We start from the raw sequence: 26,822 nt of genomic DNA, 5'->3' as shown, positions 1-26,822 counted from the left end.
CTTTCGCAGCCCAATCCGTTCTTTGGGTCGTGGCGAGGAAATTACGTTTGACGAGAAATACGTTCTTTTTTACTTTACACTTAATTTACAATAATTTACTTAGTTTAAGGACGTACCTGTGATAAAAGAAATAAACGATCAAGGAGTACTTCGATTCGAATGAAACTGTGGAAGAAACATAAATAATCTGCAAACGATTTTATCCAACTGAACAACAGTATCCGTGTTACTGACACAAAGTTCGGTTTCGCAATAACATCGGTATATGTGCGAAACTAATAGCCCGTCGACTACAGATTTTCTCGATCATCCGAGAAAACGACAATCGCATAACCCGAATTCGACGTAACTACGTATCTCGAAGTAATTTATTCTTCGAAAATTTTCTAAATTTGCATTCTCGAAAAACGAAACGCTACGATCAATAACAGCAGAGTTAATACGACAGATTTCTACCGAAAATATCTCTGTATGGAATTCACGGCGTATTATATTCGTCGCGTGAACCGTGAGAGTGTAGGAGAACGCGTGTATCACTGAGTGATTTATCATTTTATCAACGCGGGGCGTATATCGGGCGTAAAACAGCCAGAATCGATATATATATATATAGATATATATACCGTAATACGGTGCTGAAACAAAACCAGGAGAAAGAGGGAAGAAAAAAGTGCTGGGAAGAACAATGAGACACCTCTATGGGTACCGTTTCCGATTCGTTCCCCAATTCAAGCCGAACGATAAAAAACGTATCGCGAGGCTCGTGATTTACGGTGGACCTGGTCGACTGCTAACGGTACGAGTCTCTGGGATCGTTTCGAAAGAAAACAAATGGCGGTGTATCCCTTTTACTTTGGATCTTATTTCGGAATCGCGCTAAAAGTATAACACCATATGCACGCGAAACGAATGTGAACCTGAGTGTTTGCATAGTGGCATGAACGATTTGAACAAGCACGAACGCGTCGATGATATATAAGTAATTGAAAATTAAGCAAACTTGTATCAAAGTATCGCGAATAAGCGAAAAGTGGCTGACAAAAGTATACGATAGGCGCGCGAAGCTTTTTAACTTTGGCAAACTAGGACAACCTCGGTTCGACGACTCGAAGATTCCAGCGAAATTTCATTCTCGAATCTGCTTTTCCTCTAAACTTTTATCGTTGCTGGAAAAATTTCAAACGTCCAACGAAACTACGATTGGAAAGAGTTGCACGATGACTGGTAGAGACACGGGGAAGTATCTCGGAAAGAGTGTTTTCAGATCTTTTAAAAGCCTAGAATAGCGAAAGAACTAGGCCTGGATATAAACGACCCGGTTTACTCGCGTAGTATGAAAAGATATGTTTATCTACGGACGCTGTATAAAGAGTGCAACGTGATTCAGCAAAAAGTAGACCATCCATCAAGAGCCGTGTAAAAGTTACCGTGGCATCGTAGTGCCAGTGAGATTAACGCGAAACATTGTGATCATAACTAAAATAAAAAAAAATATAAAGATATATATCCAATACTTTTTGTAGCCACTTGTATATTCCGCTTAGCCGAATCCACAGATCCTACGTCTAAAGGGAAGGCTAATAATTCGCATCGTTTACCGTGCAGAAAGTTCGTCGCATCGATACACCAAGTATCGCTTTACTAACTATGGAAACCATGAAACGAGAAAGATCGGAGAGTGCCGGAAGGATAGCTCGGAAGATCGTTCATCCTGCCATGTAAATCCACGCGATATCTAACATCGATGCATTATATACGTTTCCCAAGATCCAACGCTGCGCGGTTAGATCAGAAACGTACAAGCTTAGATCTCCTTAAATCAAGTATTTTCTGATATTTCTACTCGCGGAGCTCGAACACACGAACCGGGAAGCCGAAAGCGGAGAGTCACGAGGAAAGTGAGCGTTCTCGATGCCGGAAGACCGAGACGAGCTGTTTTCGCGATCGTGGATCGCGCGCGCCGCTGCTCAGTATGTAAATGCGCGTTATATCTGGCATCGCGCGAGTATTACACTCCGTAGCTAGAGCACTAGCAGCCCGCTCGCGTTTGTCCCGGGTATTGTGTGACTGCGCGCAGATTAGAGACACACGAGGCTCGCATTCCTCGCCGACCGATCGAAAGTAGCCAAGCAACGGCCACGCATCGCAGCCGCGAACAATTAATCGTGCAAGATGGAAAACACAACTAACGTGCACGCAGGAATGCGCGTGATGCGCGTAACATCGACAATCAGGTCCGTGATTGCGCTACACGGGAATCAAATTAGCATCGAGCAGCATCGCTATTAGAGTCCGGATGGGAGAACTATGGAGAACGATAGGCGTATTTGCCGATCTATCTAGGACCCTCCCTGGCTCTTTCGTCCTTTTGCTTCTCTTCTTCCTCCGTAGGATTAGTCCTTTTCCTCGGATAGTTTCAAAGCATTGGTTAGTCAGACTAGTTGGAACAAACGTTCGCGTGTCCTTCCTAGTCGCATAGTCGAATTATTACGAAATTTGGATTTATTTTGTAACTTTGCGATCAATCGTAATTGTCCACTCAAACGTAGCTAACGTTAAGAAACTAAAACTAAAAATTCGCTGCTCGCAATTTTCTTTCGGCAGGAACGAAATTTGAAGTTTCCCTGGAACATTGAATTTCGATGAAATTATGAAACATTTCGTTTAAGATGCGTGCCATTAGAGACGACTGCCCTGCAGCGATTAATCCAGAGAGAAGCACGTGCGTTTGCAGTGCATGTGGCGCGCGTTACGCGCATAAACCAACCCCTGCTTGTGCAGCCGCGTGTTTACCGCGTGCGAGCGCTCTGCCGTGCAAGATAAACGCGTGGCTGGCACGCAAATACGGAAAGCCGTCGAATCAATCGCGGCATTGTTCGCGACGCGGTGATAGGAAAGAGACCAACAGAAACTGACTTAATGGACACCCCCGCTTTTTCGTTCCGTACGTCTAATCGCGAAGGAGAAAGAGAGTGGAGAGCGTGGTTCGAATCGGAGACGCGTCTCCTCGACGTTAGGTGAACGGATTTTTTGGCCACGCTTTGCCGTATCAGGGTTCCACGGTTTTATAACACGACTCGTCGCGTCGGCGTGTTTCACAAATTTATCGAGTATCGAGCGTGCGAACCGAAACGAGTTTCACGAACAACTTCAACCCGCACCGATCTAACGAACGTTCGATTATGGAGTTCTATTAAAATTCCCAGTGCAGACATACACATTGAACGATAATGAACGCAAAATTTACGAGTATACCGATAACACGATGCAGGCTGACCTTGGCCATCCTAAACCACGGAAATACGAAGGCTCGTCGAGTCGATGCGCGGCCACCAGTACCTCCAATGGCTGCATGATTAACCTTAATTCAGACTCCGACGAAGAATGGTTGACGTACGAAAAACTCACGGAGATAGTTTTCCTTCGTTCGAAGGCGAAATCGACCGATCATCGATCTGCCTTCTTACGTAACAATCAAGCTAAATCTGTGGACGTTATACGACATCAATCGGCGAAATTAGCGAAGAACAAGAGCATTGTTCTGAAAAATGCGGCTCAACCGGTTGTTTTCGATAAACGGGCCGATGGAGATAAGGCTACCGAGAATATTTCGCCACTGCCGTTGAGGGCGAGCCTTTTCCCTCGTGTCTCGCCCTACGTTCTTTTCCAAAGTCACGATCATATACCCAAAAAACTGCCGAAGGATTTTGCTCGACTTCTTAAATGGAAATTTACCACATCTATGCCTAGGGTTTTAATCAAAATTTTAATCAGTTCTGGATATCAAGTGGTGAATAAAGGGACTGACTGGTCTGGCGTTTGGAACTTATCCAGTAAAGACACGGCGAGGTATCAACGTATGAAAAGCTTTCAAAAGGTACGAATTAAGTGAGAAGATTTTTGGAGGAAAAGAAACATCTATATAGTTCGTAGTAAATATATAAATACGTAATTCTAGCGAAATAGTTGAATCGTTATGTTCAGAGTTCTTTAACAGCCATTATAACGACGAATTGAAAGATAGCTAATATTAGAAAAGTGGAACTAAAACTTCCGATATAATTTACTCGATTCCAATGAAATTTATGTTAAAAATCAGATGAACAACATACCAGGATCTGAAAATATAGGCAACAAGGACCTGTTATGGACGCACTTGAATAGAATGTCGCGAAAGTTCGGCCCTCAGGAATATAACTTTATGCCAAGAACGTACGTACTGCCGAAGGAGATACAGAAATTCGAAAGCATGTGGAGCAGACACGGTATGGGTACCACGTGGATAATTAAACCGCCGTCAGCGGGTCGTGGCCAGGGTATCAAGATTGTTAATCAATGGTGGGAGATACCAAAGTGGCATTCGGTAATCATTCAACGATACATCACCAGACCGAAACTCATTAACGGCTTGAAATTCGATCTGCGAATTTACGTTCTCCTAACAAGCATTAACCCGATGAGAATTTATGTCTACAAAGAGGGCTTGGTTCGTTTCGCCTCGGTCAGGTAATTCGACGACCCTAACTTACTCGATATTTCATCGATTTTCACGATAGTGATCAGAACCTGATTTCGTTTCGTGATTTACATAAGCGTTGCGAACAGCGAGAAGTAGATTTATTCGAATCGATTAAACTTCGACGTCTTAAAATTTAATTTACCGCTTTACTTGGAACAATCAAATTTACATATTACGAGATACTCGGCTTTAATTACATTAGCTTTAAACCAGCATCGATCTGTAACAAATAATCAATCATTTTCAAACGTGGATCGTTCAAAAATGATTCACAAGCAAATTATAGTTTGATCCAAGTATCCCAGTTCGCTTAAATAATTCTACTTTATCCTATACTCTGTTAAAGCAATAGTAAATATGTAGATACGTTCGTGGAGCAAATCTAAGCGACAAATACATGCACCTAACCAACAGCAGCGTGAACAAACAAAATCCAGCGTACGTGGTAAACGATGGAGTGAATTCGTTCAAAGGACACAAATGGTCCTTCGCGAGTTTATGGTCGTATCTGAGGCAGGAAAGGGTGGACGTCGCTGACCTATGGTCCCGGATCAAGGATATCATCGTTAAGACTTTCATATCCGTGGAATCGAGCATGAACGCGACTATTTTACAGAGTTTGGTCTCCAGTTACACCTGTTACGAATTGTACGGGTTCGACGTACTTCTCGACGAGGATTTAAGACCGTGGTTACTCGAAGTGAACATTCTACCGTCGCTGCAGACAGACTCGCCACTCGATATCGCTATTAAGGTACTTATGATTTAAATGGATGTTCGCCGGCTAACTGGAAATTAACGTCTACCATCGCGGTACCAACTTTCCCACAATGGAGGAGTTAGACTCGCGGATAATTATATCTAAACGCGATCGCATACTACATGCACGCTTTTGTCCATAAGTCATCGGACACACTTCTTGAAATATGTGAAAAAATTGCCAATACGAGCTTTAACAAAATAAAACAGCGTATATATCATAGTTTTGAAAATGAGCGTAATCAAAGGGTATCCTAACGCTCGTGGCTGGTAGCGTGGTTTCTTCGCACTTGTCGCCAGTTAATTTCGAACTTTCGAATTCCTCCGCAATGATGCACGAAAACCGCGCGAGACACGCGATAAATTATTTATGGTCAGGTCGATTGAGTCACGCGTGTCATAAGCAGCGATTAATAGCATCGTGTGGCTACGATTTTTATTATTTTGCAGGGCCCTCTGGTGAAGGACGTGTTAAACGTGGCTGGCTACCAAATCCCCAAGAACGAGCAAATTTCGAGCAACGGTGTTTGCAACAAAAAGTACGACTCGATCGGCCATAATTACAGATTGTACAGCACGGCCTTGAACCTTCATGAGAAAACGAAACAGAACGAAATCAACGCGATGCAGACTCGCGACGAGTACCTGGATGGAATCCTGCAGAATTTGACGAGGGACGACCTGAGGCAGCTGATCCGCTACGAGGACGAGCTCAGTCAAGCTGATAACTTTGAGAAACTATTCCCTACCAAGGATTCTTATTTGTATTTCAAATTCTTCGAGGTCGAAAGATACTACGATCGATTACTGGACGCCTGGGAATATCGTTACTCCGATAACAGAAAGGAAGGAATTCGTAGACTGAAACGACATTGCGAAACGATGCAGCACTTAGATCAAGCCACCGATTGAGCACAAACATTGTCGTTCGTTCGTGCTTCGGTATGGAAATTATCCTGTTAATACGGCACTGAAATCGCTTCAACTCTAATTAAAATAGTTCACACGGAGCAAGGTCACTGGCGTGACGCGTGTACTTTCTTACGTAACGTACACGCCTGTTCCTAAGTATATTCGTAAGGGTATTTTCTGGTTTCTTATAAAATCGTTTAAATCACGAAGCGAATGATTAGCCGAGTCAGAACTCGTGCAAGCTAACGCTGAATATATGAATTCTTTATTTATGTTAATTTACGTCAACAGATAATAATAGCCAAAGGCTTCGATAATTCCCTTGTCGTTTGCAAGTTCGATCTCGCTTTCTACGAGTGTCCTTAAGAAAATATAACAGCGAAGGAGAAGATAGAATAGCCCAATTCCGATTACGTAATTTTGTTTTGAAACCTTCGTTCGTTCATATTCCCAGGAATTACGTCGAGTTTATATTTTCTTGCTTATCGCGTATTCTGCACGGCTGGATAAGTACGCGGCTACTGTTTCTCGATGGGCGATTAACACGCTAATCGCGACTAGTTTAATCGTAGATTATTTTGTCTTCGGAGACATCCGATGTCAAAGGAATTCGAGAAATCCGACGAAACCTTACGCCAGTTAATCCACCTTAGTCGAGGGTTACGCAACGCCATAACCGCAAGGTACTGTAAGTCGTTTTAACTATATCGGTCACGTTGACGTCATTCATTCGCCGTTTACAACTTCCACTGAATAGGAGTATCCGTTTCCACGAAGAACTTCCTTTATCGAATTACGCGTAACTCAATTTCCCTTTCGAAATAGTAGTAGCGCTTTGAGCTTTGCTCTTAAGACGAAGCGATCAAACGACGAAACGACAAGTACTTGATACATCGTCGCTCGAAATTATTCGCCTTCTTCCTCGTTTCTATACGCACCTTGTTACGTTCAAGTCCCGTGTCTCACGATGAATCGACTTTCTTTACACAGATGGGTAACTTTGAAATAATCTTATCGTTTCGTCCATTGTTCAAGCGCTCGTGTCGTATAGTCAAGTTAATTTACCCATGATGATAATTTGTCGAGAGATTATGCAGCCAAAATTACACGGTTGCGCAAATACTTTGTAGCCAAGTCCGCCTCGGGTAAATAAAGAAACGCGCAATGTGTCATTTAAATGGAACGAGAGTCACGCCGGGAAAAAACTAGTTTAAATTGAATAATATTCGCGTTGCACAAGCAGCCGCATTAAGGATAATTTGCGAGGATGCTAAACATTTATACGCGAATGATTATTTATGACAAAAACTAAGCAACGTTCTATGCTTTGGTTCGTAGCTTTCAAGTTGCCCGCGTACGTCGATGACCAGTTTCACAACAACACTCCAATGCACGCTTTATCCGCATGCAAATGGCAAAAGCAAACTATTCTTGTTGCCGGTCATACGCTGAAAAACGTGTTCATAGGAGTTTTTCCACTCACCGTGTAGGAACTTTGACCCTTAATTACAGACTAGTCGTCTTTCGGACGAATAAATTTCTACTTCATTAACGCGATTCAGCGGGGAATGTCGAAAGCTGCAACGTTCGAATATCTTTCATAGCGAACAATTTCGCTAAACAAGTATACGTGTATCGCCTGACGAATGATAATAATTAGACTTCGATTCGATACTGATATTCGTATTACGTCAATTTCTATGTAGCACGCTAACGTAATAAGTACGTGGAGCTGGCAAATGATCTCAGAGGCTACCGATCTGTAATTAAGCAACGAAGCTAATATCTCGTCGATACTTCGAAAAAAGCAATTCTACAAAGCGATGGAATTCGTCGACTCGTAATTATTCGATGGAACGCGTTTAGCGTGGTCGCGTTGGCAATAATTTCGATCGGTAACGTGCTCGTCACTTCGCTCGAAGGTGACGTAAGTGGCCAGTGAAAGCTCCCCGCGGGCTTCAGAAACGTGAATCACTTCCTGAAAATTCCGTAGACGCGGCATCCAGCGGTTTTCAGTTCATTCAGACGAGCGTTCTCTCGAATCGGCCCGGCTGCTCGTCACATGCAACCTACTTTTCTCCTCGGCGACTGCACGTGAGCATCGCGCTTTAACGCGCCGCTATTTTATCTGTCTCGCGCGTTACGCATACCAACTTATCAACCACGCAAGCCACTGGCTCCACCGACTTTTTAGTCGACCAAGGCGGAAAGCTGCTCCAACTTTCCTTCGTTAATCCGTCTAAGTAATTATTCTATGCGATTCTAACTCGACCACGGTTTAAGATATTAAACAACGGTCAAAGATTATTATCGTGTCGGAAACGAAATAGGTTCCGGAACGATAGGCGAGGAAACATCTTAAAGTGCAAAGATATATCGCTATGGGAGAGAATACACAGGAGAATGGAACCCTAAAAACTATTAAACGTTAAAAGGTACCGGCTCGATTGACTCTCGTAAACGTTTCGCTGCAAATCCTTGGAAATACAAGCGAAAATTTTTACAGCGTTTCTCTTAGAGTTCCTGTCACGTTCAAGAATTTCGGTAGGTTCCACTAATCCTTATCGACGCTCTTATCGAGCCTGTTTATCCCAATTTGTGTACCTTTGGTACTTTTTCAGCTTTGCGATACCTGCGAGGCGTTTTAGTCTGGAAACACAGATAGAAACTTTAGAGTGAAGCGACGACTAGATAAACGGTGTTGGGTCTAGTTCTAGAAATATCGGGACCCAATTTGCCAGACACGATACGATCGACCAGAATTATCTGTTTGCGGTCATATTTTATTTCTCTTACTCTTAATACGTAAAATTGATTCTTTCGCGTCGATGTTTCATTTATTCAATTACGAATAGCCTTTGAATCGAACTTATCGGATAATAAGTTAGTCGTAACGAGACGTTCGATATAATTTGAATCGCAAAGAACCAAAGGATATTAAAAAACGCATGGACAGATGTCGTTCGCTTTCTTAATCTTAACGACAGATCATCGTTCTGAAATTATTTTTTCAAGCAGATACGAGTGTTCTCTGTTCTTTGTCGCGGTCAAGCGTGATAAAATACTGGACTGTTTATCGTGGCTGCGTTCCGACTGTCACATTATTAGCGAGTGTACGGCTGCGTGACTCTGACAATCAGAGCAGAATGAGATCTAAAATTCGCAATCTCACGAATGAATCCACTCGAGTCCGCTTAATTACGACACTGTGATCGCTAGCCTCCGACGTTCGGAACAATCAGCCGCAGATGTACAACTTTCGGAATTCTCGGTTACATACGCAAATCAAACCGCATGACAAGCGTATATCAGAGAAAGTAAAACGCAGCAGGTAAAACGGAAATAGGAAAGAGCGTGGCCCATTTTAAGTATCTTTCTAGAGTTTAGTCAAACCTATCGCTTATCTACGCGCTAATCGATTTTATTTGTCTCGGTCGCCTACTTATTTGGCGCACCGTGTATTTTCACCTAAATCCTCGTTACGTTATTCGCGTTAGTATCGTGTTCTCGCTAGATTCAATTAGAACCAAACACGCGATAAACATTTATTAAACGCGACGTAGTACCACGCCAGGAAAATTTACTTGTAATTCTCAACGAGAATTGATTGTAAAATTCATCCAAATAAAAAAAAAATATCGTATTCTCTGCACAGATTAAACCGGAGCAGTGTATGAAAATAAACCAGGTTCAATAGGAATACCGGAAATTGCATTCAACGCCAGAAACAACAGACGTTTCTACCGTAGCAAAACGATACTCAGCGCCGGTGTTCTTTGTCTCTGACTGACGTTGACTCATACTATAGCCTACAATGAGAACAAGACGCGCATGCACGGCAAAGGAAATCTGTTGTGCATTCACGACGATAATAATTGATAGGTGTTCGACGAGGATGGAATCGAGAGCGGCTAAATGGAATCGATTCAACGACGGGATAAACGGTTAATCAAACGAGATTTATAGCGATTGGAATCTAATTCGAGAATACTTTCGTTCGTTCGGTAGATTCTCCGTTTACGGGTCAATTGGATCGTGCGTAAAGCTGTATGTCAATGTTTAGAATTGGAATTTTTTGGGTCGTGAGAAATATTCGTGGAACGTTAGCTGATACATTGACACGATGATACATATTTGTGGCCACGCATCCGTGCTAAACGTAACGACACTTCCACGCCTGTGGTTACAGGTTAAACCAGCCTCTTATTCGGAAAATCCTCGAATTCGCGGAACCACGACAACGTAGATGTCGTTTTTTTCCACTTTTACTTTGTGCGAGTTACACGCGGTGCGGAAGTTACTCAAGCGCTAAAGTCTTTCGCCCGAACCGAATTTCCCAACTAGTTTCGCCTAGAAAAGAAAATGCGATCCGCTACTCTCGCCATCGAGTCTACGATACGGTAAAACTTGATTTATTGCAACGAAATTTTAATCGCGTAATGCTCGATCGAACGAACACCTACTAATTAAATCCGCTTATCTGAGAAATCTTGGCGAGGAGAATCAACGAATCCCTATTATATCAATCGTTTCACCACCGATAAATTCCAGCAAATTGAGTTCTATTCTACGCGATACAAAATTAACATTTTCTCGCGATAGAAATTACGATCCGATCGAACGCAACCAACGTTGGATTAGTCACCATGATTGATACTATCCATGGTAAAAATGCTACGGACAAGGGCAATCAGAGCGATATACCGACGAGATAAAGCAAAAGTACTTTCGTCTGTTTCCTATTCGTGGCTGTTAGAATGCGGGACTTGATGAACGAGAAGGCGCGTAATTAGCAGGAATCGACCACGAACGATCGTGCGCTGGCTATTTTCAACGCGTTCTATGTTAAACGCGAGGATATGCGGCCAATTCGAGCGCCACTTTCTCCGTTTCGTTAGAAGAACCGCGTTGGTTTCGTCAGCGCCGCGATCGATCGTCGCCTTGGTCCCTCGATCTTCGAAGTCGAAAGTGAATTTCGCGCTACACCGAGTGTCAGTGACCTTTAAACGGGTGCTCACGTGTCGATCGAGCTAAACGAGGTTCGTGATGCCACCGGTGACCGGTGTACATACCATCGGCCATAAATTCGGTGTCATGAGACATTTTATGGCGTAGTAACTGTAATTGGTCGAAGAAAGTGACTCGTTCGATGCTCGATCGTATGTACAAAGTACTTTGCTTTCATTTATAGACCGGTTCATCTTACGAAGTATAATTGGAGCAGGATTATAGTCGACAATGTTTGAAAGAAGTTGTTAAGGTGGAGAATTCAAGGTCTTGCTTTAATAGCGGTTCGTTCGCTGGCTGAGTAAATATATTGGTGCATTTTCTAGTCACGTAGTTAAATTGTTATGAAACTTTCCTTTACTTTTTTTTCTAGATAAACGTAAAAAGAAAGAAACTTTCTAAGAGATATTACAGTTCGAACGCAGCGAAATCTTACAAAGCGATTTGTTCGATTCATCGTCTCGTCTTACGACGATTTTTCCAAAAATCTTCTCGACTATCCCCGTCTTCTTTCGATTAAATTCCATAGAATCGTTAATCGCTACTGTTAAAAAGTATCTTAAATTTAAGAAAAATGTGAGAAGATCGTAAAATTTCTGTTAAGACGTTAAAGGTCCTTCTATTTGTACTGGAATCGTGCTCCGAAAGCTCTTAGAGTTTACGATCCAAGAAAAATCATTCTCACGTGCAATCCTGCCATATCTTTCTAGAATAACGGACACGAGTTTCTACCCTGACTAACGTGGAAAGTCATCTAATCCCCGGATGTTTGGCCGCTAATTATTTCTGATTCGACAAGGTAATCGTACAAAGTTGCACGGAGAAAGCGTTGCATAAAATCTACATCTGTATAATGGGAAATGGTGCTGATTCAATCAGTCTCCTTTCCTGAGCGATTATACCCGGTCTCGTTCGATTTATATAATAAATTACCATACAATTTCTCAAAGTAATCAGCTAGCACGGCGCGAACAACGGCCGTCTATCGTAGCGATATTTCATGATACGCGATGGTGGCCATGAACGAGCGAAAAGATCACGAAGGAGCGAAATTATTTATCGCTGGTTCGATACGATTTTCTTGTCACCGACGAACGATTCGACGAAAGTCGTTTTTCTTTCGAAAGGTTTTCTAACACTCGCAATCGCGTCGCTCTTATATAACGCGATGACCATTGAAATCGAACAGCCGAGCCTGCTATAGTATTGTAAAACGACGATTTAATTGCAACGTTCGTTTGGCGAAGAACGCAACGACGTGTAAATCTTTGGACGATAAAAGAGAAACGAAAAAAGAAATGAAAAGAAAGAAAAAGAAAAAGATTGTAAATGTATGAAAAGAGGATCGTAGAGAGGAGAGCGTTATGTGGACGGTTTAACGAGACAACGGAAAGAGTTATTTCTTCCGTAGGGATCAGGACTACAAATTATCCGGCGATTACGTCGTAAATCCCAGGAAACGCGTCTAAAGACGCGAGATCGTTCGATCAACGGCGAAAACACTTGTCTACGCCGTATTAGCATTTAATCAGGGTTTTCTGTTTATAGGTAAACGGCACGAAAGCTCGTTTGAAATAACAGTTATCCGCACGATGCAACCGTGGCTACATGTTACGCGTGCACGTGCGACTACTTTGTGCAATCAGCTATACGTATGTCCAGGTAAAAATTGAAAAATTATCATTCCGGTCTAAACGATCGGTATCTAGTTCGCAATCGGTAGTTGGAACTGCATTATGTCGTGAGCAACATAGATATACACGGTATAGATACACCCCCGTTCAAAAGTACGAGGACATGTAGATCTTTCGTCATATTTTATTCCGAAATGCAAATTATCGCTAAAGTGTGTCGCGAAAGTTTGTAGAAATTATTTGCTACAGCTACGTGTGAATTGATAGGAAAGCAAAAGAATAGAGTTCGAAAAATATATCTGAAAATGGGAAATATATTAAAAAAAAATTGCAGGAGAAAAAGATGAACACGTTAACAACTAGAATATCCAAAATTAACATCGTAAAGCAAATGTATTAAACGAAAAGAAAATTCCTAGGTAAAATTTGTACAAAACACGGTGAAATTCATTCTGTGTTCGATTTGATAACTTTATACACGCATTTTCCGTAATCAAGAGAATGTCAGGCCTTTGACACGTCACGTGTCGTACGTGTAACGCGTTAAAAAATGATATCACTGATACGCGCGGTTCGTACCTATTTGTTTCCACCCACGCGTTCTGTCGAGCACAACTTCCGATATCGTGATCGATCGCGAGATCGATACATCGCGAACGCGAACCGCTCGTAAAAGCTCGAACGGGGACAAAGTGCATTTTGTTCACCGGTAGAAAGTGCTGCTATCGATCACGTTGCGCACTTTCTTTCTTACGACGATTACGTGTAGAAGTCGGCGGAGTTCAAGGAACGCCATCGTGCATACGTATATAACGACGCCTTCACTTTTCTTTTCGCGAGCTCGACGTACGCACGTGCAAACAACCATACACTATACATATATTAAAGATTATTCGGAAGCTGAGAATATTTCTCATCCTATACGATAGAGAACCGCGATACAAAATAGAAAAGAGGAAACGATGATTATTCGAAGAAGCATGTAAAGATTGCGATCTTTGTTACGAGCTAGACTGTCAAAGAATGGAGGGAAAAGCGGTTGTGAATCAAAGGTTGCTGCTTTATATATATATAGCAATTCATCGTTAACCGACCATAAACCGAGCGTAAACGAGATACAAATACGTAATAACGCATTTATTTACGTTAGATAGATAACACTAGGGCAAAATTCACTAATAACGTTGCTTTAATTGTACAAGGGAACCAAAGACTCACTCCACAAAGTCGGTTCCAAGAAGTAAAGAGGATAACAATGTCCCATTAACGAAACAAAATTCCAGCCATTTATCGCTACATCGTCGTATCTTACTTCCTACAGCCTGTAGGCTCTATTAATCGGAATGTTGTAAATACACGATCGAACAAGAATCCAAACATTCGTTAATTCTTCCGGAAATAATTAAGCGTATCGTATATGTCGTATATATTAAATTCTGTAATAAACGTTACTCGCCGACTGTATACTGTAGCAACAAAAGTTATCGAAAGGGTATGTACAATTTACACACAAAGAGAAAGAGGCAAGAGCAAACGTGTACGAACACGCGAGAGAATGACGTGCAACGTTTCTATAGATCGCTTAAATACCGAAGGTAACGCCTTTTACTCCTGTATAGAATGTACGCCACCTTGTAGTTGGTGCATGGTGTACGTGTTGGTACATTAATCGTTCAAACCCTAAGCTACACGGAGAGTTTCGATTTCTACCACGGAATCCGCGTTGCTCGAATATAGGTTCGAGCTTTTCCACGATGTTACGGCGGAGATACGCGACACAGTTCGAAACAATCGGGTCTCAACGCGATACAGTCGAATCGATCCGATCGTTCACGAACTCTTCGCTAAAATATCGCACCGAATGGATCGACGCGTGTGACTCGCAAGCCAAATACCAACAACCAACGTATATTCAACTTCGAATTCGTAATCGCGAAGCTAAAACGACGAGATCGTTTTATTTCGAATAAGAGAAAAAAAATGTGCTTTTTCGTTCCTCGTGCCACCAATGGGAGAAATCTATTTTATGCTTTCTTCTCTTATAACGGTTAAACTATGATTAATCGAGTCGTCCGGAATCCATATTGATCAACTTCATAAATTGAAAATAACAAAAAGATGGCGATGTTACGAACACTGTTCTTAAAAGTTCCATTATAGAATTTATCGTTTTTGTCTGTACCATCTTCTTACGATAGAGAAACTTATAAAAATAAATCATTTATTTTTTGAGAATTGAAAATTAATCGCGTAACCAATAAGCACGAGGAATTTGCGAAAAGTAGAGTTGATCGATTTGACGTTTAATAAACTCAGCTGCAACTTCTTGCACACTAGCGAGAGCTTCCATTTTTAACGGTAAATAAATAAATAGATTAAAATAGAATTTACTCACGGTGAGGTGTGTCTTGTCAGGCGCGATCGCCGTGATCTCGACTGGCCTTGGTTCAGGTGGATTCGCTTTGCTAAGAATGGCAGCTGGCATTTTCGCGACCAGAGATAGCCTCCTGGTGAGCCGTCTACCTAATTCCGCGCGTCGTCGCACCCTAACACGGGGACCGGTACCTTTGTAGCCTCCGAATTCCATCCTGAGAGACGTGTATCCTCCTTCCTTATCCCCGTGTTCTCATGGAGGCAAACGGTCGCATCTCGTGTGTCACGTGGCCGCACAGATTACACGATCATAACTCGAAGAAAGTCTATCTGCGAGTCGTCAAAACTCTTTACTACAGTATACGATCGAGAACTGCGCTTACAATACGTAGGAATCTTTCGATCGTCCATGTCCCTGGACTGAAACTTTCGTTTACCGTGTCTCCTCCCAGCGTCAACAAACGCATCCTTCGCGAATCATAAACACTAACGAGTCGATCCACCGTTTGCCTGTTTATTTTCAAAGATATCTTGCACGCGCGTCGTTCATGTGAAATCGTCAACACGAACGCTCGTTCTGTTCGAACAGTTGTTGTTAACGGACTTTGCGGATTCGATTTGATCGACTACGACTTTCAATTCGATTCGACTCGATTCGATATGATTCGATCGAAGCCAAAGATCACTCCCGGCAGTCTCGTCGCTCCTCCAAATGAACCTGGGTCGTTGACGTATCGGTTTTTTCGAACGCGTTCAAAAACGCACAAGGGTTATACTGGTTTTAGACCAACGGTTGTCCGCAGTGGATTACACGCACGACGTAAACACTTGCTCGGATGCTGGAGGGCCGCTCTCGGTCGCGTGCACACACACCTTTACGTTTACAACCCAACATCTCTCATACTGACTACGTACACACATGCATCCTAGGCTCACATACGTATATACACCGTGGTGGAACGAGACGAAGAGAGACACAGTATGGTGCGCGCGTGCACCAGGAGATTCGATGGTATTCGAAAAGCAAAGCACGAGGTGCGGAAAAGAGAGCAGCCGGTTCTTGCTGGCGCTCGGTCTGCCTGGCGCGCTTCGACTGAAATTGAATCGCAGCAACCTCCTACCACGCGGCCCGTCACACTGCCGGCCTTCCTAACCGTCGTGCCTTCTCGTCACTCTCGTCGTGTCTTCGCTTCTACCCTACTGAACAAATCCGCGTAAACAAAACGCATTTCAAAACCAGTAACCCGCGCGCACGCTCCACGATCAAACACCGATGTAACCGATGCGCGCGCGATCAATCTCAACCAATCTAACCAACCGTTAGACCAATCAAAGCTACCATATTAGAGGCACTCCACCAATTACAGGGCATTGTTTATCAGCCAATCGACGATGTCGTTGTTTTGCATTTTCAAATTCCTTTTCTATATTATTCTTATATCGAAGTTTTCTAATCGATAGAAACGTAAAGAATTGAGATTCTTATTATCGATTAGTACATTGAAATGAAATAACGGATTATTGGATTAAAATCAAATGATTATGGAAATTAATATTGTTATGAATATAATTGAAGAGATATAGTCTAAATGAAGATTTACTATATGTTTTAGACATTATAATCAATTTAACTTTTGTAAGTTAAATAAGATGATCAGATAACGCGTAGTTTGTAAAATATGTGTACATTATTATCGAACTTGTTATAGTCTATACTAGAGAAATACTACTAAAATACTGTACTTCCATTTAAATGTTTTGTACATAATTGCATATTTGACATCCGTAGATATTCGATTGTATGAGTTTCGATACAGCTTGCACATATAAAAGATAATTTTGTTTTAACGAATTCCCAAATTCCAGACGACATATTTTCTCTTAATTAGTTTATCGTATCTACGAAGATACGAGCAATGAAATTTTCGAAAGTCAGTAATTCTTGAAGGTCGATGTAACGATCGATAACGCGCATATCGATTACGAAACTCGTACCCTGTAATATTTATGAAGCGATCGATCAACACGCTCGAGGGCAAATCGAATTCGATGATCTGTAGGAATTGACGTATGTCTGTAATAGGACGTAGGACTGAAGAATAATTTTCGAATACACCATGTGCCATTGCTATTGTGACGTACTTGGATGCTCAATGATATTAAAGATTGGAATACTCGGCGATGTTCACGATTGTCATTGACGAGAGAAATCAAAGAAAAGCAATCGATTACAATTGGCACGATTAGAGCGTATTTACGCTTGTTGCGATCGTAGTAGCTCGAACGATGCACAGTCGCCATTGCTATATATTCTTGTTCGTGGTAAATAAATTCTTTAGCCTATAAATAACAAAAGCCTATAAGGAAGCTCATTTCTGTGTAAGTCTAGTCGTGCCAATCGTTCTAACGAGTTACGTAATAGGCTGATTCGCAATTAACTAAATATTTAAACCCCCGGTATATTATCGTCTCTTTAAACGTATAAATTATACGCTAGCGTGCAATGAATTCAATCTAAAACAAAGATCACGCATAGTAACGATGATTTCTGTGTCTCTGGTGCTAGAAGAAGTAATTCCCAGGACGAAGTATAAAAATAAGAAGCATCGTTATCTCAATTAATCTTATTATTAGAATTCCAAGCCTAATTGGTCGAAAGTCAGGGGAAATCTCAGGAACGACTAAATAGAAGAATTATCCAATATGAAGTGAAGCGCGTTTACATTCACGTTTCTGCACAATCGAGCAAAGCGGAAGGAAAGCAGGACCGTTTCATCCTTGACTTTTCTCTCGCATCCCTACCACCAATTTATCCGACGTACAAAATTTCTCGACTACCACGAAAATCATAAGCGCCACGACCATGAAATCCAATGCAACGCTGCAAGACAAGCTTGCTAAGCAGAACGAGATTAGCCGTCAAAGGTTGGCGCAAGAGGTTGCGAAACTTGAGAAGGTGGAGAAGTCGGATTTGAGGATGTTAGAGACTGCGAGGCATCGGTTTCGATCGCGTCACAAGAACCTGGAAACACGGCAGCCCTCCTTTGGATCGAACGTAAGATCTCTCGGAAAATGCGTATATAAACGCTTACCAAAGATGCGCACGGTTTTCTTTTCGTTTCTAATAGATGATTTTATGTTACACTGTCTCTAGAACTGACGAAAGTATTCGTTTCAGATTTCATCATGATAATTGTATCATGTAAATCACATATTCAGAATATATTTCTGAACGTGCAAGTGTTCGAATACCTTCGTGAGTCTATACAGTGCTTGAAATAACGTTAATTGCAGGATTTCGATTGCAACGTTTCACGATTCGACTAGAGATTAGATTTCTCTAGATCAAAGATCGGCACCGTGTATTCTGACAATTACGCGACACGTACGATCGGCGGATACGCGGTTCATCGTTTGATCTTCCGATCTAATTGCGAGCACAGTAATTGACGCGCAGGCTATTAATGTGCGCATGTACGAAACTCATAATCCCGGCTTTTGCTACCATTGCACGGGCGCCATAAAAAAAGGTGGCCAGACGATAGAACAGGAGCAGGCGTCGAAAGATTCCTACGAGTTCGTGCGTTCGATAGTATTCACCAGAGGCGAGGTAGATCCTGATAAAATTCTTTGTCTCCATCTACTGTCCGCTCACAGTACGAGATGGAAAGGCAACGACGACACCACCATCAGACCCGTTACACCTTTAATGGAAAAAGGTATAATTTTCTACGAATGAGATAAAAAAACGCTTATTCGATAATTCTGTGAATTTGTATCCTTAAAGCTAAGAACAAGCATTTATGAATCATACCTACTTATCTATTTGTGAATCTTTGAAGCTAAGAACAAACACTTTTCTGGCGCATGGAACAACGTCATACCCTGTTACGTGGTGGACACTCAGGTAATCTCATCAGACACGAAGCTCCATGAAGATCCACGGAAGAAGATTTTGGATGATCAGGCGATTTACGAGTTCGAGGAGAAATATAAGCAATATATGAAGAACGACGCTGATTTTGAGAGAGCTTTGTCGTCCAATGCTAAACACACGCAGAGAATAATGTTACAGGGGATTGATAAGATGCCCGCGATTTCACCTCACGTCTACTCTTTACTTGGAGCCTCGCATGAGCTGCGGATTAAACAAGCTCTAGCCGAAGGTATAGTCAGGAGAAGACACGCTGGACCTAATACAGAATTGAACAAATTGGATGAGAATAGTTTGTCCTTTCGTCTCGATGACGATGACGATCTTTCCAGTAGAACAACCACGAACTTATCGACTAGAAATTGGATTGCAAAATCGTATAGTCCCTCGAGAAGGTCTACAATTGGATCCACGTTTAAAATCAATCGTGAAATTACCATGTTAAAGCCGAGACGGAGAAAGAATCACGATGCCATGCCTAAAGATCTTATTGCTATAAAATCTAGTACTAAAGCGATGAAAGAAGCATCTTCGAAAACTTCTAGCACCAAATCTCCTTTTCACAGTATGTTTGGCAGTCGACAATCCGCGAATTCTCTCGTCTCGGCCACATTAAATCCAGAGATGACAATTAAAAAATATAGAAAATGTATTTATCTGAACGCACCTGTTAAATGCATCGAACTTAGAAACAAAGAATATCAAATCGTACCGATTCTTGTGAATTATCAGCTGCAAGCGTTGGTGCAGACGGTGTTTGGAGTTCTTGAACGTGTGAATCCTGAAAAATCAAAGAAAATAATCGATACTGCGAGAGATATGGGAGAGATAAATAAGATGTTATCACGTCCAGAAATACAAAATTTTATACAATATCTGTTGGGTCAATCGTTGGTCTCGTCCCCAGAAAGTTTCGTAGTTTCAGTAGCGACAATGGCGAATGAGATAGATCTTCGATTCGAAGGAATTCTAGAAAAGGAGATAATCGCGTTGACTCTAGAAATGCCGTCACTTCCATCTCTGGATGCTCTGATTACCGAGATACGAAATAACATTTTTCTCGATAATACAAAAAAGAAATCCGAACCAAGTAGAAATACCGGTACGACATCTTCGAATCCAAATAGAGGAAAAATTGGAAAGAAAAGAGGTGCGAACATAACAAAGCTGAAAAATCATCCCAACTGGAATAAGAGTAAAGATTGCAGCAAAGATGCGTTCGCACATAACAAGTCGAAAGAAGATAATGTTATGCAACTCTCGGAGACAAAGTGTGGAAACAGCCTGAGGAAAACATCGAAGATAAAAGCGGCCGACCAACCGAGAGTTTCAGGAAATGTTCTCGCCAAACGTACTTCGAATTCCAAAGTAAGGTCTCCGTAGAGAAAAAGGGCAAAGAGAGAAAAAATGATTGCAACGGCATTTCGAACTCTGAAATATTCAAAAGGAAGAGATCTGATAACAAATATTTTTCCTATTCCATGTGGTTGCAGTCTTGGAAGAGTGCCCAGGATCTCGGCCATTTAGACGCAAATCATGTAATATTGCGAAGAATGACGAACACTCAGAGAATCTTAGTAGGACAGATGTGTGCCTCTCTCAAGACCAAGAGAATTAATAATCAAGGTCTTATCCGGTTTAAATTAATATCGTAGAACTTGTGATATCTATAATTTATTTCTCGATTTTTATGTAGGTCTAATTGATGAGAGCGTACCTCTTGCTGCGCTAATTGCTCCGGTCCTTTCGCGCAATAGCATTAAAGTCTTGACACAAGGTACGGTATTTTCAAACTGGAATACCACAGATGAAGAAGAAATAGAGGATAACATTGTAGTTCCGGATAAGTTGACTGGCCCTTTGCTTGCAGAGGTTGGTATTCAAATATATTCCTTTGTATATAAAAAAGAATAATAATAATATCGAAGAATGATAAATTATTAAGTTTATTTTTTTCAGATACGACAAAATGTAGGAGAGAATGAAACAAAACGACGTTTGGAAAGTTTTCTAAAAAATGAAATCGTATAAACTAAATAAATCAAATTAATCATTTTATTCGCTTACATACATTTTGTATCAAAAAAATTGCGAATATTTACCGATTGTTAATAGAATTCGTACTTGTTTACGAATATAGCAAGTAGATGGCACAAAAGTTGTTCGTGCAGTTCGTTGGCGACATAAATTTAAAATTACAAATAAACGGAAAATGTGGGATACGCTTCTTTTTAATTCATTAAACTTGTGTAAAGTATAAAGCAAACTTTTCTATTATAAATAAAATTATAAAATTGTCGTGAACTATAACATTTTGTGGGAAGTGCTGTAAGAGCCATATAAGGTCAGCACTGGAACTTAATACCTACTTATCTGAGATTTCAATAAATAATTTGTACGCTAAATAGGATTTATGAAATATGTAGTTCAATTTTATATAGTATTTCACTGTTTGCATAAAATAAGACTAATTTCCACAATAAGCTGTTAGCTGAATACGATTGAATATAATCAGTCAGCTGATCAGCTCCGCGCAGTCGCAGTTGTATTACTGCATAGGCGTAAAAGAACAAGTTTGCTGTTTTAAATGAAGCATAAGTTTACAGCTGTATGTGCACAGTTAAAAAAAGGTGGTTTAAAAGTGAAATATAAAAATTGTATTAGAGTAGAATATTCGATATCTGTTGACTAAACGATCGTTCAGAAAACCAGCGGAGAATTTTATTGCGTTACGCCATGTTCACCGATGTGAGAAAAGTACACCAGATGTATTGCAGAGTTCGTGCAAAATGTCTATGTTAAAAATTTCTTATGAACATCGAAACAATGCTCACATGTTTATTCAAAGTAGCACGACGTTTATTTTAACATATAAACCTCAACGCGACAAGTAATTCGTTTAGATAGACAGGGAACGATATGTATAAATGTTACACATGGTTCTTTTTAAACATCTTTTTTTGGATTCTGTAGAAAACCTGTGACGAGAACAACTCGTACTTTTAACTACTTTTTGGGGAATTAATATCAGTTTGTCAATTAATTGACAAACATGTATACATTTAAACCATTTGTGTTCATAAAGCACGAAGCACAGAGTATAGAACGTCCAAAAGCTAGAAGTGGACATAGAATAGTCTGTGATCATAAGAATTTATATTCTTATGGAGGGTTTAATCCCTGTATCCCTGATACTGATCCTGATATGCAAAATGATCAGACATGGATCTCTAGTAAACCACTCTTCAAAGAAGTCTGGAAGTTCAATCTTGTTACACAACAATGGAAACGCTTACCAGGTCAAAATAATATGCCCAATGAGTTGGCATCGAATGCAGTGATTTTAAGGGGCAATGCCTTGATGGTTTATGGTGGAACTGGTGTACCATTTGGTCATAGTTGTAGCAATCATCTGTATGTGTGTAATGTTAATAATGGTAGAATGTACATAGTTCCTGCAAAAGGAGATCTACCTGAACCCCAATATGGACAAGCTTTAATATGTCATGGGTCATATTTATATACTGTCGGTGGTACTACAGGATACGAATATACTTGTGATATTCATAGATTTGATCTTAGGGCTGGTATTTGGGAGACTGTTTATATATGTTCTGGAAGAGATCAGAGTGAACCTACAGGACGATATAGACACGAATTAGCTTTTGATGGGAAACTTATATATGTTTTGGGAGGAGGAACAGCTACAGAAGCATTTGGTTTTTCGGTATGTAAATTTTAATATAATCGTCCAAAATAAGCTTTAAATACTTGCATTAAAATTTTTTAAATACAAATTACGTTTAGGAAATCCCTGCTTTTGACCTAGAAACAAATAAATGGATAATATTAAACACATATGGTGATAACGATGATAATACAGTGCCAGAACCTAGACGTTGTCATGGATCTGTGCAATATACAAATGAAAAAACAGGTGTCACATCGGTAGTAATCTCTGGAGGATATAATGGAGATCATGTCTTCTCTGATGTTTGGAGATTAGATTTAAATCTGTTACAATGGACATGTTTAAGGAAATGTATACTTCCATGTCCTGTGTATTTTCATTCTGCAGCTCTTACTCCGGAAGGACGCATGTATACATTTGGTGGTATCGTTAAGGAAAATAATAAGGTTGTTATAGCTTTCTTATCTTTTTACTTTAATATATACAGTTTCCTACATTTTCGTGAAAAATCTTATTGCAGGTTGTAAGGACAGATGCAGTTCATTCTGTTTGGTTAACAATTCCTAAATTATCAGAAATATGTTGGCAAGCATTAATTCATTACTATCCAGACTTAAGGCACAAGTCACAGGATGAATTGCTTCACATGGGTATACCCCTAAAATTTGTGCAAAGAATTGATTGGTATGATGCATAATATTTAAGAAACTCTTTTGATATTTGCTACACATTCAAAGCGTTACCACTCCGACCATTGTTACCAGTTACTTATTGCATGAATATTGTAATTGTTGATCATTATTGCCATAATTTATTTACGATATTTTTATAAAAAAAAGGTACATAGTGTGTTGGGCAATTAATACGACAAATATTATCAATGGATCACTTTCTTCAAATTTACTTATATCGTGCAATATTTTACGTATTGAATGAAATTATGCATTATGCATACTAAAAATAGAAGAAAAGTTCTTATAAACATATATTCAGAAATGAATACTAATGTCAAAAGAATTTCAAAATATGTAGCTGTTTAAAACGTATTAGATTGAAATATACTAGAACTAAATCAAATTCTATTTCTCGAAAGAAGCATTTCAGGAAATATGTTTATATAAATTCTTTTTCTTGTTATGACAAATAGAATCTGCACTCTAAAGTTTTATCTTTATCAAATGCTTTAATACACTTGATATAACGAAAGATATATATAATACTCTTAAAATCTTTTTGTTCCTTCCAAATCTTATTCAGTTATGATTATAAGAATTCTAAGTTTGTGGAGCTAGAAATTGTAAGTACAATTTTTTATACAAAGCTTTATTTATGGAAACAATTGCAGAATCATATTTTCAAATCATGTTTCTAAATTATTTTTTATAGTATACATCTTATTTTATTATTATTTACCTCGTCGAATTGAATTATTCTTTTCCTGTTTTTTACTTGAACTTTTAATAAAGCAGGTTCTCATAGCGAACAAAGAATTGTATTGCATGCTATACAAGGTTGCTGGTAAATATGCTCATTAATTTAGTTGTTATATAACATTCACAGCAGATATGCCTATAATACAGCATATAAATTTTCATCTCGAACTATGCATACACACACCTTGTTAAAAAACTATGTTGTTTTTTCTTTATTTGCACTATAAAACGCCTGTCAATAAAATTCACTACATCATTGTATGTATATATAAATATATATATAAGCAATAATTCATATAATATACGTATATCTTGAAGTGAAAGGGGAAGAATAAGGACATGTAAACAAAGACATCGAAAAATGTTATCTCACTTTAGCTACGATAGTTATTCAGTTCAATATGTCGAAAAATAAATTTATGTAATACCACAATAGTACCGTAATATATTAATATAATTGTCGTTTGTCACATATTATTTAGTAGATAAAATTTTCCTTCTGTTTATAATAAACGATTATTGTTTTGCAGAGACAAATTATATGAATTAATGTAATCTACAACGGTTAGAAGCAAATTTTATACATTCACATACAGATCAACAGTACAAATAATACACAAATCTTTAGGCAATATAAGTTTACTCTTTCAGATAACACAGTTTTATTTAGTTCGGCGAAGAAACGATTCCTAAATCTAATTTTTATACGACATAATCGAAATAATTTTATTCACTACTTCTATTCAGGGAAATTGAATAGCAGAAAGTGCTCCATTGCAAACGACAGCCTTTTTACAATGATATTATTGATAAGAATATTAATTACACAATATCTATTTATTATCTGTATCATATTACAGATTATTATTTTTTTAATAAATATAAGCTGGCCTGCGGATATGAATAACAGATTAACAGAAATCAGTAACGATATAACTTATACTTTTTAGTAATATTTTAGTGACATTGCAAGCTAAGTTTCAACATTATGAATGGCAGTTGAATTCAAAGTCTAATACCAAAATTCTCATTGTATTGATTCTCATTTATGCGTTAAGTAAATTATACTTGGACTATGAAATCTGCATAGAAAAGAAGTATCTTAACAATTTCGAAGAGATGTTAGTGATCGAATATCATCGAACATTTAAGATAAAGAAACGAGAAAATTTCTTTAGCAAATTGAAATGACTTTATACAGAAGATTCTTCACTTCCAATAAAAAAAAAAAACTAAAATATTGCTTCTCTTTCGGCAGAAAACAATACCATATAGGATGTTGCCTTTCTCTGCATTTGCAGTTTCTCTGAAGCAGAACTCCATATCAAACAGACGATGTATTTGCGTACCAATTTCGGAGTACAAAATAGCTTAAAAGTTACTTTAAGTACGCAGTGCAGAATGCATCTAATTATTATTAGTAGGCATGACTATTGAAAGAGAACTCGGGGAACAAATGATGGTAAAGAGAAGGATAAATTTCGCGTGAATTTGTATGAAACGCAAAGTAACTCTTGCCTTAAAATTAGATAAGCTAAATGCATTCATATTTGTATGCGATACGTCAATAATTACAATACAGTAAAAAAAAATTCTTATTGACCTTCCATATGAGTGGATCGTATCGGCATGCGAAAAATCACACGAATTACATTTAAGTAGACACAAAGTTGTTTCTCTTCTTATATTGTTCAATTCTCGGTGCTATTTATCTAAATTTAAGGAGACGCGCGCCATAGGCGAACGTATTAGCAAAGATAGATTGTAAATAGGAAATTGAATACAGTCAAGCTGATACCCTTAATCCTGTTTATTTCTCTTCACACACCCTTTATATTATAACTAATGTACTGAAAATGCTTACGAATTTTATGATCAAAAAGTTTGTGTAAAAAGAATCTTTTCCCTATAGTATGAAATTGTAAATGTTGTAATTACATATGTAACAGGTGGTTGACAATGCGCAAGTGTATCTGGAAAAGCAATGTAACAAAACACTTTGTAAAAATTATATCGTTATAAACATCGCATATAGTTGAAGTATCATACTCTACGACTTCATATTAAACGAAATTACCAAACGAAGTAAGGGTTTTCAGACAGCTGTGCAAAGACTACATTGAAATCTAAATTGGTACATTAACGAAGCAATTAAGATCTCATTTGACGGTCTGGATGTTAATTCCACTTGTTGCCTTTATCTTATTAATAATGACAGTGAAAGTATCTTATAGTACGCGTGTTTGTTTTCGTGCCTTTAAATGCGTGTACACGCGTTCACGATGATCGCAAAACGTCAACGATAAGATATATACTACTTAAGTATTATTACGTCTGCTCATAGAATATCGATAGACTGACAACATTTCTTAATATCTCAATTGTTCTATTAATGATATGAACAGACGCGAGAAGATAAAAAAAAAAAAAAGAATTCAAAATTATTATGTCGATGAGATCAAATACGTAAGACTATATTTCTAAATATTAGAGTTAAACTAGCTAGATATATAAATTAATGTTTGTATCTTTTGGTTGTATTCGAACTAACAAAAATACG

At 39.3% G+C, this 26,822-nt stretch overlaps 4 protein-coding genes across 5 annotated transcripts in view; 3 read left to right on the top strand and 1 right to left on the bottom strand.

Moving 5' to 3' along the window:
* LOC117235528 (rho GTPase-activating protein 20-like) overlaps positions 1 to 16,434 on the bottom strand; it is a 177,992-nt gene extending 161,558 nt beyond the window's left edge. The window contains exon 1 of one of the 2 annotated variants that reach the window (XM_033497651.1): positions 15,227 to 16,434. In XM_033497651.1, coding sequence (XP_033353542.1) covers positions 15,227 to 15,418 — 192 coding nt within the window. In that variant the 5' untranslated portion in view covers positions 15,419 to 16,434. The remainder of the gene's footprint in view (positions 1 to 15,226) is intronic. The other variant, XM_033497650.1, reaches the window with a different exon arrangement.
* LOC117235531 (tubulin polyglutamylase TTLL4-like) lies at positions 3,178 to 6,409 on the top strand. Its single transcript, XM_033497660.1, has 4 exons — positions 3,178 to 3,877; positions 4,100 to 4,506; positions 4,883 to 5,273; positions 5,729 to 6,409. Exons 1-4 carry the CDS (start codon positions 3,266 to 3,268, stop codon positions 6,188 to 6,190), a joined length of 1,872 nt encoding a protein of 623 aa, XP_033353551.1. The 5' UTR covers positions 3,178 to 3,265; the 3' UTR covers positions 6,191 to 6,409.
* A 904-nt stretch (positions 16,435 to 17,338) lies between the features above and the next one.
* Positions 17,339 to 21,570, top strand: LOC117235481. The gene is made up of 5 exons (XM_033497542.1): positions 17,339 to 18,923; positions 19,047 to 20,506; positions 20,632 to 20,764; positions 20,835 to 21,010; positions 21,098 to 21,570. The coding sequence occupies exons 1-5, from the start codon at positions 18,677 to 18,679 to the stop codon at positions 21,167 to 21,169; spliced, it is 2,088 nt and encodes a 695-aa protein (XP_033353433.1). The 5' UTR covers positions 17,339 to 18,676; the 3' UTR covers positions 21,170 to 21,570.
* A 120-nt stretch (positions 21,571 to 21,690) lies between these two features.
* LOC117235483 (kelch domain-containing protein 10 homolog) lies at positions 21,691 to 25,855 on the top strand. The gene is made up of 3 exons (XM_033497553.1): positions 21,691 to 22,865; positions 22,946 to 23,275; positions 23,350 to 25,855. Exons 1-3 carry the CDS (start codon positions 22,191 to 22,193, stop codon positions 23,524 to 23,526), a joined length of 1,182 nt encoding a protein of 393 aa, XP_033353444.1. The 5' UTR covers positions 21,691 to 22,190; the 3' UTR covers positions 23,527 to 25,855.
* The last annotated feature ends 967 nt before the right edge of the window (positions 25,856 to 26,822 follow it).

Source organism: Bombus vosnesenskii, unplaced genomic scaffold, assembly GCF_011952255.1.
Source record: "Bombus vosnesenskii isolate JDL3184/JDL3185 unplaced genomic scaffold, Bvos_JDL3184-5_v1.1 scf7180000013316, whole genome shotgun sequence".
In the NCBI taxonomy this organism is placed as follows: domain Eukaryota; kingdom Metazoa; phylum Arthropoda; class Insecta; order Hymenoptera; family Apidae; genus Bombus; species Bombus vosnesenskii.
This window is presented reverse-complemented; position numbering and strand designations above follow the sequence as displayed.